This window comes from Lepidochelys olivacea (assembly GCF_965140295.1).
Source record: "Lepidochelys olivacea isolate rLepOli2 genome assembly, chromosome: 7".
In the NCBI taxonomy this organism is placed as follows: domain Eukaryota; kingdom Metazoa; phylum Chordata; order Testudines; family Cheloniidae; genus Lepidochelys; species Lepidochelys olivacea.
In genome coordinates this window covers 72,688,871-72,704,695 of record NC_140417.1, presented here as the reverse complement: position 1 = coordinate 72,704,695, position 15,825 = coordinate 72,688,871, and the positions used below count along the sequence as shown (strand labels likewise).

The window sequence follows — 15,825 nt, the reverse complement described above, 5'->3', positions numbered from 1 at the left end:
GAAGATCTATTTTAGCTAAAGGACAGTGTTGACACAAGAACAAATGGGTTTAAACTGGCTATGAACAAATTCAGTCTGGAAATTAGAAGGAGAACTATCAGGATTGAGGTTCTGGAAGAGCCTCCCATAGGAGTTGTGGGGGAAAGCAACTTGCGTTTTGAGAGAGCTGGACGAATTTCTGAGTGTGATTGTATGACTAGTTTGTTTTGTGGTGGCTGGGGGCAGTGACAGCCCTGGGGCTCACTTCCAGTTTGTCTTCTGTTCCTAAAAGCCCATGCTTCAGGGCTTCAGCCAGCCACCTGCAGGGTTCCCCAGCCCCCTTCCTCCAGTATATTTTGTTTTTTTGTTTTTGTTTTGTTCTCTTTAATCTGAAGTATTAGAGATGGAAATGGGCCACTGGAATAGGTGGGACGCGTGCTCTGATATGTAACCAGACATTCTCACCCTTATGTGCTTCAGTGCCTGGTTTTTGCTCAGATGCTCAGCATCTGATTGCCATATAAGGGGTTGGGAAGGAATTTTCCCCCAGGTCAGACTGACAGTGACATTGAGGGTTTCTGGCCTTCCTCTGCGCTCTGTGTTGGGGCGGGCGGGCTGGTCATTTGCCAGGATTATCTGGGTATATTTCACTTAATCAGTGCACTGCCATTACGGTGGCCTCTGGCACTGGTGCTCCTTGGTCCTTCCTATTCTCTTCCTGTGGCACATAATAGTTTAGTCTTCTGTGGACTGTAATATTTTGGTCATTGGGTTTAATATGTGGGTGCTGGTTGGTGTTGATGATCTGTGATATCATGATCTGGTGATCCCTTCTGGCCTTAAACTCTGTGACTCTAAGTGACTTCAAGAATTAAGAGATGAATAGGACTCTTATAATTAATAAATTCAAGATTTACCACTGTTATCCCTTTTAGTCTGTTTGTACACACTGCAATAATTCTTGTTTTGAGTGAATAGTAGTAGAAAAATATGTCTCTTTGAGAAAGCGGTTAAAATATTATGGCATTTTTTTTCTAGCTTTGACTTAGAGCTTCATCCTGAGACCTGCTGAATGCCCTCTTATCCCACTGACGTCAATCCGAGGGGCGCTCCGTGCCTGTCAAGATCATTGCCATAAATGTTTGGGGCAAGATTTTAAAAAGTCCCAGTACTCGGCACCTACCACTAAAGCACCATTAATAGTGGCGCTATTTTCAAAAGTGCATCTCCCCTGTTCTCAACGGAAGTCTCCTATTTCTCTGACCCACCCAGTGCTTGAGCCAGTGTCGCCACAAGTTGACTTCTTGACAAACTCCTGTGCACTGTGCTGCAGGAACAGACTTGCCGCATTCCAGGTCGCAACACCATTTGGCCCGGCCACCCCTCCATCTGGTCACAATGCCTCTCACTGAAATTTGGCCTGGTTGCAACTCCATCTGAACAGAGTTAGGTCCAGTTTCAGTGCCATTGTGACCAAAAAGCTGAAGCAATGCTCTATGTGCAATGATATAGTATGGGACCACTGCTTAAAAGTGGTCAGGCTGTATCCCCCACCCCCCATGGCTCTGACTTATGGAACTTGAGCAAGTGCAAAAATGTGGGAGTGAGGGGAAATATTTGCTGCCCCTCCTCACTCGTCCCTAACTGGCGCTGTGGGTTCACAGGTATTTTCATGTAAATTTTCAATACGTTTTTTTGTAAAATCACAGTGATATCATTTAAAACCTTTTCAGAGTCTGTATACAGTTACAAAGGAGAAAAGCAAAGAAAAATTATTCTAACAGTGGAACAGATCCGAGATCAGCACCATCTGATGGTATTATGGGGAGCAGGGGCAGCCTGGTGTCCTCAACTTCAAAGGAAAAAGGGTAAGTATAAATAAACTCTTTGTATGTATTATCCAGGTGAATGATTAATATGTGTAATCTGCAGTCATAGTAAAGGTCAAGAGAAGAGTGAGAAAAGGTAGAATGAGAATATGTTTTGCATGGTGCTGTTAATTGTGTTAAAACATTCATTTTGTAAATATTTTTATTCAATGGGTAAATATCCCTCAGTCCTATTGTGACAATGTACTTGAGGTTTTTAGATGTTTTAACAATTCCCACAGCTCTACGCTATCTTTTGTCATGCAAGTTGGCTCAGAAACTTCAGCTTGCTTCATCCACTTATTCTGGAACACCAATGAGAGTTTTAAATGGCTGTTTAAGGGTTTAGCAGTGATTTTGTAATGCTTTATCTATATTTTCATATATCAGAGTCTCACAGGGCTTTACAGATGTTAGTCTAGCTTTTACTTAGAGCTTGATCCTGAGAAATGCTGAATGCTCTCTTATCCCATTGATGTCAATCCGAGGGTGCTCAGTGCCTATCAAGATCATTACCATAAATGTTTGGGGCAAGATTTTAAAAAGACATCACTTTAGTGAGGTGCAATATTATATACATTTTTACAGATGGGGAAACTGAAATACATAAAGGTTAAGAAACTTGCCCAAGTAACATAGTGAATCTGTAGTTGAGCTGGAAATAGATCCTGGAAATTCTGACTACAACTTCTCCTGCCCTAACCTCTAGTCTAGAGCATACTCTCTTTCAGAACTCAAGTAGCTGCAGGTAGAACTAAAGCAATAAGACACAAAAAATAATAATGGGAAGAGAGTAGACTACCAGCAGAAGTTGAGTATTAAGATGATGAAACCTTCATGACCTTTATTTTTGGTATGTTGTAATAAGAAGGGAATAGGACATGTGAATACTGTCCAAGAGAAATAAGGAACTTATGGGAAAGTAACATGAGGTGAAATCCTGAAACCACTGGAGGCAATGACAAAACTCCAGTAAGTTCCTTATAGAACTGAGAAAGGTGAAGTATTAACTGTTAAATAATATGGGAGATCATTGAAAAGTTTCTTGACGCTACAGTATGTGCTGCAGCAAGTTAAATAGTCACAGCGAATAATCAAGCCATAAGCCATTATACTACAATAAAGGCTTTGTTGTTTGGTCCCTTCAATGGAAGACAACAGGAAATTTTAATAACATATAGACATGGATAGGATTATTATAATTGTTTTAACTGTGCCAGAGAGCTTGTAATTTATTCTCCAGTTAGTGTTCTATGAATCTAGCAATTCACATATTTTAATCATTAAAAGACGGTATCTAAAATACAAGATAAAGGACTGATTTCTCAACTGTCCAAATACCCATCACTGATAGACAAGCCATGAACATTTGATCCCAGCAAGACAGCCAAGAAAAGTCCACGTCATGCCAAACAAGTGTATAGGTCACAAGAACTAATTGGCATGGCTGGGTCACAAAAAGACAGCACATGATGGTCATTCTTGCCAGGAGACAAAAACAGCTAGGCATGTGATGGCCATGTGTACTAGAAGGTTAAACTTTACATAGTAGTCCTGATAAGTAGGGATGAGGAATTGCAGCTTTTTTCATACTTCCCTAGAAAGACAGAAGGATATTTAGCGATATTAATAACTCTACCTTGAAGCATAAAAGCAAATTTTTTTTAACAAACAGGTACAGTTATTTTCATCTGTCACTGAAGTTGTAAAGAAAACTCTCATATTCTGCCACTAAAAACTGTGCTGGTTCTATAGACTTTCTTTGTAATAGCATCAGGTAGTCAGACTCCGTTATCTATATTACTCTGATCTGGCTGAGATTACCAAACATGATGCCTTGAATAATGAAATACTTTTCTATAGTCAAACAGCCTTTGGAGAGCAGAGCAGGCCTAGTAACATGGGGTAAAATCCTGGACACATTGAAGTCAATGGCTAACTTCCATTAAGGACAGGATTTCACCCATGAAGATTTTACAACTAAAAAGTTTTTCCTTATGTTCCTAAAAAATGAATTTGTGGAGCACACTAGGTAAGGTTAAGTGTCAAAATATTGCAGTCCTGACTAAGATATGTAAGTAGCTCGTCATGACTAAGTAGCAATATGCAGTTTATGTCAAAATCCTAGTACAAGTAGAGAATTTACTGCTGATACAAATTAAGCTTTTGTGAGACCAAAGAAATAAATGTACCATTAAAAAAAAAAAAGGCGGTAGTCTCTGCTGCCAAGTTGAATGAATGTCTTCCATGCTATAAAGAAAGACATGAAAATTAACATCTGAGAGTAGTAGTTATTACAACAATCATTTTTATACTGCCCTGGAAAGAATACAGCAAGAGCTACTAGAATGATCCCAGCTTTTAAGAAAAGTGAAGCTCTCTCTATTAGAGAAAAGCCAATGTGGGTTAACTGAAGCAACAGAGAAAATTATTATGAAAGAGTTTGAAAAAGACGAATTCTCACACTAGTGAGGAGTATTAAAAACCATAGAGAACAATCTGAGAATTGAGAATACTGACGGAATTGTTTCCCCCCAAAGAGTAGTAGTAGTAGCACTGGGGACTGGACAAGTTGCCAGATGAGGTCATAAAAGCAAATAGATTAAAAGATATTATAAGAGCTAGATAGACCAGGCTACAGTGACCAAGCACGCAGCGAATGGTGACATGAGCATGGCAGATATGATCGAAAGCCCATGGAAGTCTGTGGAAAGTCTCTCATTAACTTTAGCGGCCTTACAATCTTCTGTGCTTGTTGAGCCAGTAATGTATTTTCTCAACCATAGTAAGGTGATTTTAAAAAATCAATTTAACATATGAAAATTGCTTTCTCTAGAAACGGCTTTTGAGATGATTTTCTGAAAAGAAATTAAATTATATGGCAGTCGTGTTTAGGATCCATGTGATATTTTTTTCAAGACACCTAAAATACAATTCCGCATAATTGCGGAATCTGCACTAACCTGCTCTAACCCAGTGTTCATAGTGACAAGGCAGGACTTTCTTCAGCTTGATGCAGAAAAAGAGCGAAAAGGCAAACAAAAAGTGGCTTGCTTCAGCCAGAGGAACATAGTCTTTAGTATTACTTCTGGGCAGTATAATTTGTCTGAGGCCTTGTCTACACTACAGGGGAAATTTGATCTAAGCTATGCAATTTGAGTTACATGAATAGCATAACTCAAATTGATATAGCTTAGACCTACTTACCACAGGATCCACACTATTCGATGTCAACGGGAGATGCTTTCCCATTGACTCCCCCTACTCTTCTCAATCCAGTGGAGTACAGGAGTCAACGGGAGAGTGATCTGGGGTTGATTTAGCAGGTCTAGTGAAGACGCGCTAATTTGACTGCTGATGCATCGATCTCTGCTCCTCAATCCGCTGGTAAGTGTACACTAGCCCTGAGGGCCGGTCTACACTACACAGTTAGGTTGACAAAGGCAGCTTATGTCGACCTCATTATGTCAGTGTCTACACTACAGCCTTTGTCCTGCCAATGTAAGTGCCCTACTTTGCCGACATCATAACTCCACCTTCACGAGAGGCATAAGGCTTATATCGGTGTAGTTAGTGTGGACGCAGTGCCTGTGTAGATGCTATGTCCCTTACATCGGCTGTCTTGTCAGTTTCATGGCAGGAGCCATGAAATTGACAAGAAAACCCCCACTCCCCTTGTGTATCTTAGTCTGAGGTAACTACACTCTCTCACATGTTTCATATGTTATTGCATCCAAAAAGAGACACTACATAGTCTTCACATACTAAATAGTATGTGATTGTGATCATCCATAGGCAACCTTGATTGGCATTCTTAATTTTTTTGCATGACTTTACAACCTTAAGATTCTTTGATATCATCATTTTGTTTAATGTAGCTTCCTTCATTTTTAAAAAAAACTTTAAAAATTGAAAAAACAAAAATGTCATCTATAGAATCATATTGGCCTCCCACATGAATCATTAGCAGGGTTGGGACATTTAGATTCACAGTGTATGTAGTCCTCTACCGCTTGAGCTAACAGTGTAATGAGTAGCCGTAGAGAATGTTATCTTCTGTGTAAACCAGTCATTAGGGTGGGCTGGAGACAGACACTTTGCCCCTGGTTTTCATAGCTAATTGCTAGACAGCAAAGGAATTTTGAGATTCAGGAACAATGCGTTCAGTTTCAAAATCTGTAGGAGAGTATGCTCTAGCAGTGATCATAGACAATTCTGCTCCTGTCATCTCCTTTCCTCCCAGCTGTCCTGTGCCGCCTTCTGCTCCTATCTCACCTCTGCCCAACTCCTGCCCCTCCACTCTTACCCTCCTTTTTGACTCTTGCCCCTACCTATCCTATCACCGTCTCCTGCCTCTGTCCCCCACCACTGTTACTTCTAATCTCTGACTTTCTGCTTTCATCTTGTAAGTAACTGAAAACAGGGTCTTTTAGTGGAAAGTGTCAGGCAACCTTAACTATAGGTGGCATTACAAGCACCACCGGTAATATAATTGTAATCCCCATATTGACACTTTTTTCCTCCTTTCTCCAAAAATAGGTGCTTCTCATCTAAGAAAACAAGTGAATAACTGAAGTTTGTAGGCTAAGCCATTTTGAAGATCTGATAAGCTGAAAAAATTTAGGAGAAGTCAATGCCAGGAAATTGTTAAAGAAATATAAAAACTTTTAAGCTCCTTTTCTGGTTTTCCCCACTCCAGACTTTCCCTTGCATGAGATGTGTGAAATTTCACATGGGTTGGTTTCTTTTGAGAAGTTTGGGTCAAGGGTTGAAAATTGAGTTCATTATAACCCTCAAATGTGAGCTTCAGCCTCAACTATGGAGTGACTAGCACTGCTCCATAAAACAGTTAACATTGTAGGGGTTGTATTCTTCTCTCGATGGCATGCATTTCTCCCATAGAATAGAGGAGCAGATTTAAACCCCATTTGAATGAAATACCTACTCAAAAAGATAGTCACCCCATTGATTTAAATTTTGGTTGAAAAGTAGTGTAACGCTTAGAGGGTACTGAACTTCATGCCTCAGTTATGCAATGGAGCTTCATCAAGTGATTGTGTTTCAAGAATATGCACAGGCATGTGGTTTAGTGACCCCTGAAGCAGATAGCAAATGACGAAGGCATTAAAATACAGAAATACTACACTATGTGTGATCTGTAATTGTGCAAATCGGTAAAATGAAATGTCCTGAACAAAGTACAGAGTTTTGGGAAGATGGATCAATGTTTGGACAATGGCAAAATGACACTTATCAGTGATACCCACTATAATTCTCCTACTAATGTAATTTCCTTCTTCAAGTTCCAGGATTCAACTCCATAACCACATGCCAATAAACTAATTCTGGACAACAGTTGGGTTTAGCAGTGTGTATTGACAGTTGGGCCCTTTTTACAAGTCATAAAGGGAGAAAAAATCCACCTTTGAGCAGTTGCTTTATTGTAAGTTGAAGGATTGCTGTTGCATATTTACAGCTAAATTCACCACAACCAACCCCTTTCCCTCCCCCCACAATTGATTTCTTCATGGCTGTTCTACTCTCCCAACATGCACTGAACTTCTTTCAATAGGAGTTCCAGGCATAAAGAGAAACCAGAATAGCTTTAAAGAGACCCATTTTGTGGACTGGAGAGGAGAATTTAGCTTAGTGGTTTTAAGTCCTTTTTCTCCTAATTAAACCTTTCAACATTTAGCACATTTTTCCCTTTGTTTTCCCAAACACAGGTAGGAACTTTTTTATAAAAAACAAAAATATAAAAAAAAATGTTTAGTTATTTTATAGGTAACGCCTAAGGAATAGTAGTATTAATAATACCAGGTGTTCTGAAAAAGAAATTTTACAAGAAATTATTACAATACTATTTCACTGCATTAGTTAAGAATGTTTTATAGTCTCATGACTGTCCTATGTCAGAGAGCAACAGCATTGCCAAAGACAAGCAGACAGTATTATCAGCCAGCACCCCACCCCCAGTTATTAGATTGCCTTAAAAAAAACATGAGATTTTTAAAAGGATAAAATTGGGGTTCATTTTACTTTCTGGGTTTGCTTTTTGTGTACATTTGGATCATGTTTTCAAATTTTTATATGGAACCATGAATACTAAAAAGCTTAAAATTTTTAGTGAAACCTGAGAGTCTGGTGCAATCAGTTTGATCCAAGAACTGTTTTTAAGAAAAATTCCAGCTATCATGAAACTTATGATACAATCGCGATAGCAGACAACACTGAGCACATTATTTTGTTTTATTAAGGAATCTCATAGGTGTTTGCAGCTTTCTACAAGCATGGAAGTTAACTCAATTTCTTGGGTCTTTATTTGTTCTTGCTTTATTTTTCAGATCACATATGGGAATTTAAATATCTGCTTGCCCAGCGTAGTTCTATTTCAGGTGACATTGAACTGCACACAACTCCATGGTCATCCTGTGAGTGTCTATTTGATGATGATAAAAGGGCAGTTGAATTTAAAGAGAAATTTCAAAAAAGTGAAAAGTCTCTCATGAAAATGACAAATCTGTCAACACACCTGGAGGAAAAATGTTCAGGTGAGATTGTAATCCATAGCTCTTTGTTGACTACCTATTTAAGTGAGAGAGACATTGCTAAGCAGGAAAGCTGACTATATTTATGATAGTTAACAGTGTTTTCATTAAGAAAAGGAGGACTTGTGGCACCTTAGAGACTAACCAATTTATTTGAGCATGAGCTTTCGTGAGCTACAGCTCACTTCATTGGATTAAAACCAGACACACGCAGCTAGCTGTAAGCCTGAAATTGTGTGTCTTGGAAGCAGTTGTTCAGTATCCCAGTAAAAGTGTGAATGCAGCCTTCATTCAGAAGGCATAGAGATGACCTGTGAGGGGGAACAGAATAAAAACAGCTTGGATTAAATGTGTTCGTATCGCCATCTACTCTCCACTGTAACATTTCTTTTATTGTGAGGATAATTAAGCATTGGAACAGTTTACCAAGGAATGTGATAAATTCTCCATCACATGAAGTCTTTAAATCAAGTTTGAAATCTGTCTAAAAGATATGCACTAGTTCAATAAAAGTTACTGGGGCAGGTGTAGGAACTACTAGATGAGGTTTTGTGGCCTTTATTATGCATTATGGTCCTTTTCACTTTAAAAACTATATAAACCCCTGGAGCAGAACAAAAGAGACCTTTTCTCTCGGAGCATAGAATGGACACCTATGTCTGTGTATAGTCATTCAACAAAACTGTGCTGGAAGAACATTGTTGAGGATGCAAAGTCAAGTGTTCAGAAGATAGGAAATGAAAGAATTATAGTTTCCTGTGCACTCTTGTGTGTATGCATTATGATATAGCTTTTAATTATATTGCTATGTACTGTGTTTTCCACAAGACCCCTCTCTGGTTCAGTGCACAGGCTGGACAAGGCACCTGTTCAATATTTTTTTTATCCAGATCAATAACCAGTTGTTTTCCATTGCCTGTAATTCTGACCAGTTTGAACAGTACAGCCATTTTTGGGAACTTAAGTAGTGAAAATAAGGAGTTTTGCTAGTATATTTTTTTGTAATCCCATTTGGAACAAATCTAACGCCTTCAAAGTTTGAATCACAGACTTAAAATTTGGCAGGGGCATAGTCCTGAGGTTGGAGAGGTGTCTTTTGCTGTACCCATGAAACTCTGTCCAGATTTGGTTAAGTTATAAGCTGTGGGAAATCGCCATTTACACGTACACAGTAGGGCTTGTGTAACGTTTACCCTTTCATTTTCTGAAGGCTCCAGCTGCACTGCTCATGCGCCTCGGGCACACAGGGCTAGAACTCCACGTGGAACAAAGGCAAAACAAATTCTCGTCCTGCCGCTGCTCCCCTCCACCAGACTGCCCTTTGGTGCTATAAACTTTTGGTGTGTCGTAGCATCCTGCTTCCCCATTGTCTGTTGTTGTACCTGCCATAGAAAGTTTTATGTTTCCAGGTTTACTTACCAAGACACCTCTAGATGTGAGAAATGTTTGACTAATCCCTGGCATTGTTATAATCAGAGAACATCTAAGTTATTATTATGTGTTGCCTGTCTGATCTCAGTCTGTTTTTTAAAAAAATATAGGCATCTATCACAGTAATATTTAAGCACATAGGTCATTACTTTCAGATTTTTTTTTATCATAATGATTTTATCACTGAGGAAATCATTCTTCGTAAAGCATGTCAATATGCAGTTCCAAAAAGATAAAGTAAATCTCAGGCTATTGTTATGTTGTTTATACGCAGTGTTTTGAATCAGTTGAGCTATATCTTCTTGTTACTGCTTTCTATGATAATATTATAAAATACTAAAACGGCACAAAATTTGATCTAATCCTTTTGTTTTTGTAGGAGTGATTCAATTGAAAGCCCATGTCTTAGACTTGAAGTTTACCATTGCTACTCCCCAGTACAGGCAACTCATCTTAGATGCTGACACTTCATTAGAATGTATTTTGGCTTCTCTTCCTATGATCATCTATTCAGGTTGTGCAAAATGTGGGTTGGAACTACAGACAGATGAGAACAAGATCTACAAGCAATGCCTTAGCTGCTTACCATTTAACAAAGTGAGAAAGTTCTACAGGTAAATCAAATAAGAAAACTAAGACTAGTAAAACCAACGTTTAGCATTAAAGAGAGATTTAAAATATATTGAATAACCATAATAAATTTCATGTAAATTTGGCTTCACATACATTAACATTGTGAATGGGAATGTGTTTTATTCTTTACTATACTGTATGTGTGCTCTTTCAGAAATAGCAATTTTTGGTGGTCAGAGCACATTTCTGGGACTCAGAAGGCAGTTCTGTTCCTGGCCTTGCCACTGACTTTTTGTGTGACATAGGGCGAGTCCTGTAACTTCATTTTGCCTTAGCTTCCCTACCAGCAAAATGAGGTGCTAATACTTATCTTCTTCAAAAACAATATCAGGTTTACTACAGTTGTGTTTGTAAAGTACTTTGGATGGAAAAATTTACAGAATGCAAAGTATCCTTATGTGTTATATTATTTTTTATCATTACTTAAAGGTTATATTCCATCTTTAAATAAGCCATCATAATTTGTTGACTCCCATTTAATGTGATGAGGGGATAGTAGTGATGTTTGGGGGTTACTGTAACGCTGGACTGGGATCAAGGAGGATCCTGGTTCTAGTGCTTATGTGAGAACCCAAGAAATCCATTTGACCATGTCATGCTTCCTCCTAGCTTTCAAATTTGGTGAAAGCAGAGCTTCATCCTAGAATGAGATACGCCATCTAATTTAAACTAAGGGGGACAAAAGGCAAAAAACCCTGCATCTTTCCAATTGATTGCATACCTCCAATAATGACCAGCAGGTGGCAGCATGAGATAGGCTGTGCAAACACTTGCATTTATAACAGGTTCAAGCAAACGTAAGCCTCATCGTTTGATTTAACAACATAATTATTAAATGTAGAAATCGTTATTTGTTTTAAAGAATTTATTATTTCAAACACATATTTACCTTTAACTTGTTTGCAGAGTGGATTAAGCATAGCATGCATGTAGTACAGGCGAATTCTGAGGCAATGAGCATAAAGTCTGGCATATAATTTGCTTTTACATATAACTCCTTATTTTCCTAAGTTATCCTAACTTGCTTTATAATGGGATAGAACAGGGAGTGTGGTGATTGAGTACCAGCAAATAAAGCAGTCATTTCTCACTCTGTACTAGCTCACACAGCAATTAACATAGGAGTCCCTTTTATTGAATAAGGTAATATTGGCTTGGTCCTTGGAATTACCCCCTACTCAAAAATACCAGGGCATTAGTTTTTGTATTATTAGAGTATTATTAGTAATTACTGTTTTGTTGTTTTCTGAGTGCTGACAGCATGCTTAGGACTGTATTAAATTATCATAGATGACAACATGATCCCCTTCCCCAAAGAAAGCATACAACCAGAATTAGTCATGGACTATACAATGTGAACATACATGGGTACAGTCCTGCCTACTACTGTGAACTACATAAGTGGGGAATAGACACTGCACAGTATAACATATGGCTAGAGGGAGCTAGAGAGTCTAGCCAGTCCCAAACTTTCAGACTGTACTCCCTAGAACTGTAGTGTGCCAGCACCTGCAATTAGGTAGGTCCCTCCCGCAGCGCTCAAGAGAATGGTAGAACAGTACCCTGCTGCTTGGGTGCTGAAGTAGTAGGACATCATCTGTACCTTCTCTTCTTTATGCAACACTGTGACAGCCTGCTGGAGGCCTCAGGGTCCAGCCACACACTATCCCAGAAAGAAGCAGAAGAGAAGTCCTTCCAGTGGCCTAGAGTTGTTGAAGGGAAGAAGCCAATGAGAGAGGCTTCAGGGAGCAGCAAATCAGGGCCCAGCAGGGCCATAAAAGAAGCAGCTGCAGAACAGAGCAGTAGTCAGTTGCTGTCTGGAGCTGGAGGAGAGACGACTGTGTTCCTGGCTGGCTGAAAGAGCAACAGGACCATGGACAGCTGCGGGTGGGCAGGGACTAGGGGAGCTAAGAAGGAGCTCCTGGCTGACTGCTGGGACTGAGCCCAAGACAATGCTGGAAGGGACTGGGGGAGCTGAGAAAAGTCTTGGCTGGCTGCTGGAACTGAGCCCAAGAGAATTGCCGACAGGGACTGGGGGAACTAAGAAGGACCTCCTGGCTGGCTGCTGAGACTGAGTAAGGACTGAGCTCAGGGAGGGCTGCAAGAAGACCATGTCTTCAGGGAGGAATCCCTGGGGTTACAGCTCCCATACCAGTGCCAGGACAAGGTAAACACTGTATACCCTGGAAGGGGTTTGTTCTGTTTCACCTACAGACAGTGTGTGTGACTCGGCCGGAGGGCTGAGTCACTGAAAAACCGCCTGAGAAACCACTAACAGGAGTCACCATAAACTGAAAGATTGCAGACATACCCGACCAGAAGGGGGCGCTTGCGGAAGGTGGGTGCTGCCCTGTTACAAATACAGATAAGGATTTGGCATTATTTCTTTAACAGAAGGCATAACAAGAATACCGAACCCAAACTAGTCTAAACCTTTTGAGAAAAATACATAAATTACCAGCTGCATAAGTTAAAATCCATATGAAGTAGCCATCAGTCAGTCAGCCTACCTTATAATAAAGCCAAGCCTACCTACCTACTGTAGATACAGAAGAAAACAAGTGTGCACATGACCAGTCCTGCAATAGGTCTGGAGCACATGGGAGGAGATTGCTTCTGTAAGATGTTAATAATGCTCATTTTGTTCTTGTACAGTTCCCTAGACCTTCAATTTGTATATATCAGAATTGTTAGTAGGGGATTTTTCGGAAGAGGCCCTTAACTCTGGAATTTGCTTCTCACCTTTGCTGTAACCCAGGCCAAATATTATGACTTTCAGGGCACATTGCAAAGTTTATCTGTTTACTCAGTCTTTTCTTATTAGCATGAATTAAATGAAAAAGGTTTGGTTTTGTTCAGCAGGGAGAGATTTCTTTTAATAATGTTGACATTTTATCAGAGGAAATTTTTTTTATATTTGTTTTTCAACTTTTTGTAAGAGCATGAAAGAAATATGGTAGATTCACGATATAAATAAAATAAGGTGCCCCTGCCATGGAAATTTTTAACTTTCTCTTTTCAAGATGAGCCTAAAGGACATCTGTGTAACCTCTCACCCAAGGCTGGCACAATGATGGTGTGACAATCTCCTAGAGTTGCATTGTATATCAGTTCCTGAGACTGAGCCTTTATGTGGACCTTGAACCCATAACTTTTTTAAAGAGTAGTTGTATCTAATGTTTTCACATTGACATTCTGGTCTTTGGTGTTCTAGTAAAACATATGCACATCTTAATAGCAATTCCAAGTTGCGTGTTGTAACACTACTTAGTGCATGCTAACAAGAGAAGTCTCTTTCCCCTGCTTCACCAGAGAGACATCTCATCTAAATGAATGAGATACAATTTTTTAACAAAACATGTTGTTCTCCTCTATTTCTGTATTTTTGTAAGAGCATGAAATGTGAAAATTGGTTCAATTTAAAATAGTTAATATTCGTGATTGAGATCAAATAACATTTTTCTCCTTAGCCCACTGAATCATATCCCCCATGACTTCTTCAGAAGGTTATTTAAATCTGTTTGCATGAGAGTGTTGTAAATTCAGCATGATTGGTGGTTTCAGAAACAGAATTGCTCCTTGAACCTTTTTTGCGAGTCAAATTTTTATAATCTGCATGTTGTTTGTACTTTGTTATATGAAGAGTTCTAATATGGATCATCTGTGACCTTTAAACAGGTCTCTTTTTAACTAATTCATATTCATAATCTTAAACACTTTCACTAATTTTTAGGGCATAATTAGGAATAAGATAATATCTCATAGTACATTTGTTTGTGTTTCTTCTGGTGTCTCACAAAGCAAGGGAAATGTCTAACATGAAATAGCATCTGATTTTGATTCAGTAGCAGCACAAGAAGCTGATAAGGTATTAAAACAGTTAGCTCAACAAATACATCATTATCCCTAGAATTATAAAATATTTTGACAGCCTGGGCTAGATTTTTTTTTTCCTTTTCAATGTTTAATCTTTATTTATGAAATGCAACCATGATCTGCCCATGCCCAGGTTTAGTAACCTTCCAGCATGTTATAAAGCTCATATTTCCCCCCATTGACTTAGGCTGTACATGGCATGGGCTGACGTGGCTATTAGTGTTTATATATAAATGTTTGTTTTAGATTTTTAATTTAAGGACTAAGAGCCCAGAGCACTGAATGGGTGCCTACAGTTGTATTTTAAAAACTCAAATAAATAAATAATAAAAATAAACCATATTCCTTCTGGGCTATGATTACAATGGCCCAGAAAAAATATTGTCAACTAAGGGAGATTGTATGAAAAGTTTACTATTCTTTCTAATCATGTCTCTCTCTTGAATTTCAAGGGTCACAATGCTATTTCTTTTCTTCCTCTTTCCATGTTTTTATCCCAGATATCTACCCTTTTCCTCCCCTCCTTCTACTTTCTTTATGGAGGATGAATATGTAATAGTGTTTCCTTCAAGTGGCACACAGCCAGAAGATATTTTCTTTATCTATAGCTAACAGCACTTTGTTAGTTGGTTAGAACACAGTAGTGCCAGAAATAATGAGCAAACAGATTCCCAGTGCACAGGGAATTACACACACAATGCCTGTTTTAGTTCTAGGGGGTTATATGCTTTAGTCCTCAGGGGTTTCTTTAAATGGAGTACACATAGCATCAGACTGTTTTGGCCCAGAAAACTTGTATATGTTGTATATTGCTGTGAAGAGCTGGAATTCTGGCAGCATTTAAGGATTAGAGAGTATTCTGGTAACATGGAATGAAAATACTCAGTTTCCCAGTACCTATCTGTACCATTAGTGAATTTTAGGGGTATTTTTAGAGAGCATGTTTGACTTGACAGAGGTGGCTATATATATTCTCTCTCCATGGTCACCAAATTGTAGCTGGATATCTAGTTTGTAGTTGCTTAAAGTAGCCATATTAGAAAATATAGTACTTGTGCAAAAGAGATTAATTACAGATCAGTATTTTCTGTGGTATGTTACTGTAAATAAAAACTGACATAGGCTATGTCTACACTCCAAGCTAGGAGTGTGATTCCCCTGCTCGCATACACATACTTTCACTTATTCTCATTGAGCTGGTCATGCCAAGTACATAATCACCTAAAACCAGTGGGTATGAATTCGGTGTGACTACGCTGGTCCTCTGCCGCTACCTGTGCTGCTGTGACTACATTGCTATTTATATTTGCATTAGCTTTCATCAAGCTAGCTGAAGTATCTGTATGTGAGCAGGAAAATCCCACGCCTAGTTCATAGTCTTAGTCGTTGTGTCATGCACCAAACAGAAGGTTGATCTGAGAGTGACAGACATTTGAAAAAATTACTTCTAGGTATTACAACAAGATGTTGATTTTTATTAAACCATGTAA

At 38.9% G+C, this 15,825-nt stretch overlaps 1 protein-coding gene across 2 annotated transcripts in view; it reads left to right on the top strand.

Moving 5' to 3' along the window:
* The window catches only part of SHLD2 (shieldin complex subunit 2), a 33,560-nt gene that overhangs the window by 8,894 nt on the left and 8,841 nt on the right, over positions 1–15,825 (top strand). Inside the window, exons 4-6 of one of the 2 annotated variants that reach the window (XM_084633601.1) lie at positions 1,713–1,847; positions 8,192–8,398; positions 10,341–10,440. In XM_084633601.1, the coding sequence (XP_084489727.1) occupies positions 1,713–1,847; positions 8,192–8,398; positions 10,341–10,440 (442 nt within the window). Of the gene's footprint in view, positions 1–1,712; positions 1,848–8,191; positions 8,399–10,205; positions 10,441–15,825 lie in introns of both variants that reach the window. The other variant, XM_084633600.1, reaches the window with a different exon arrangement.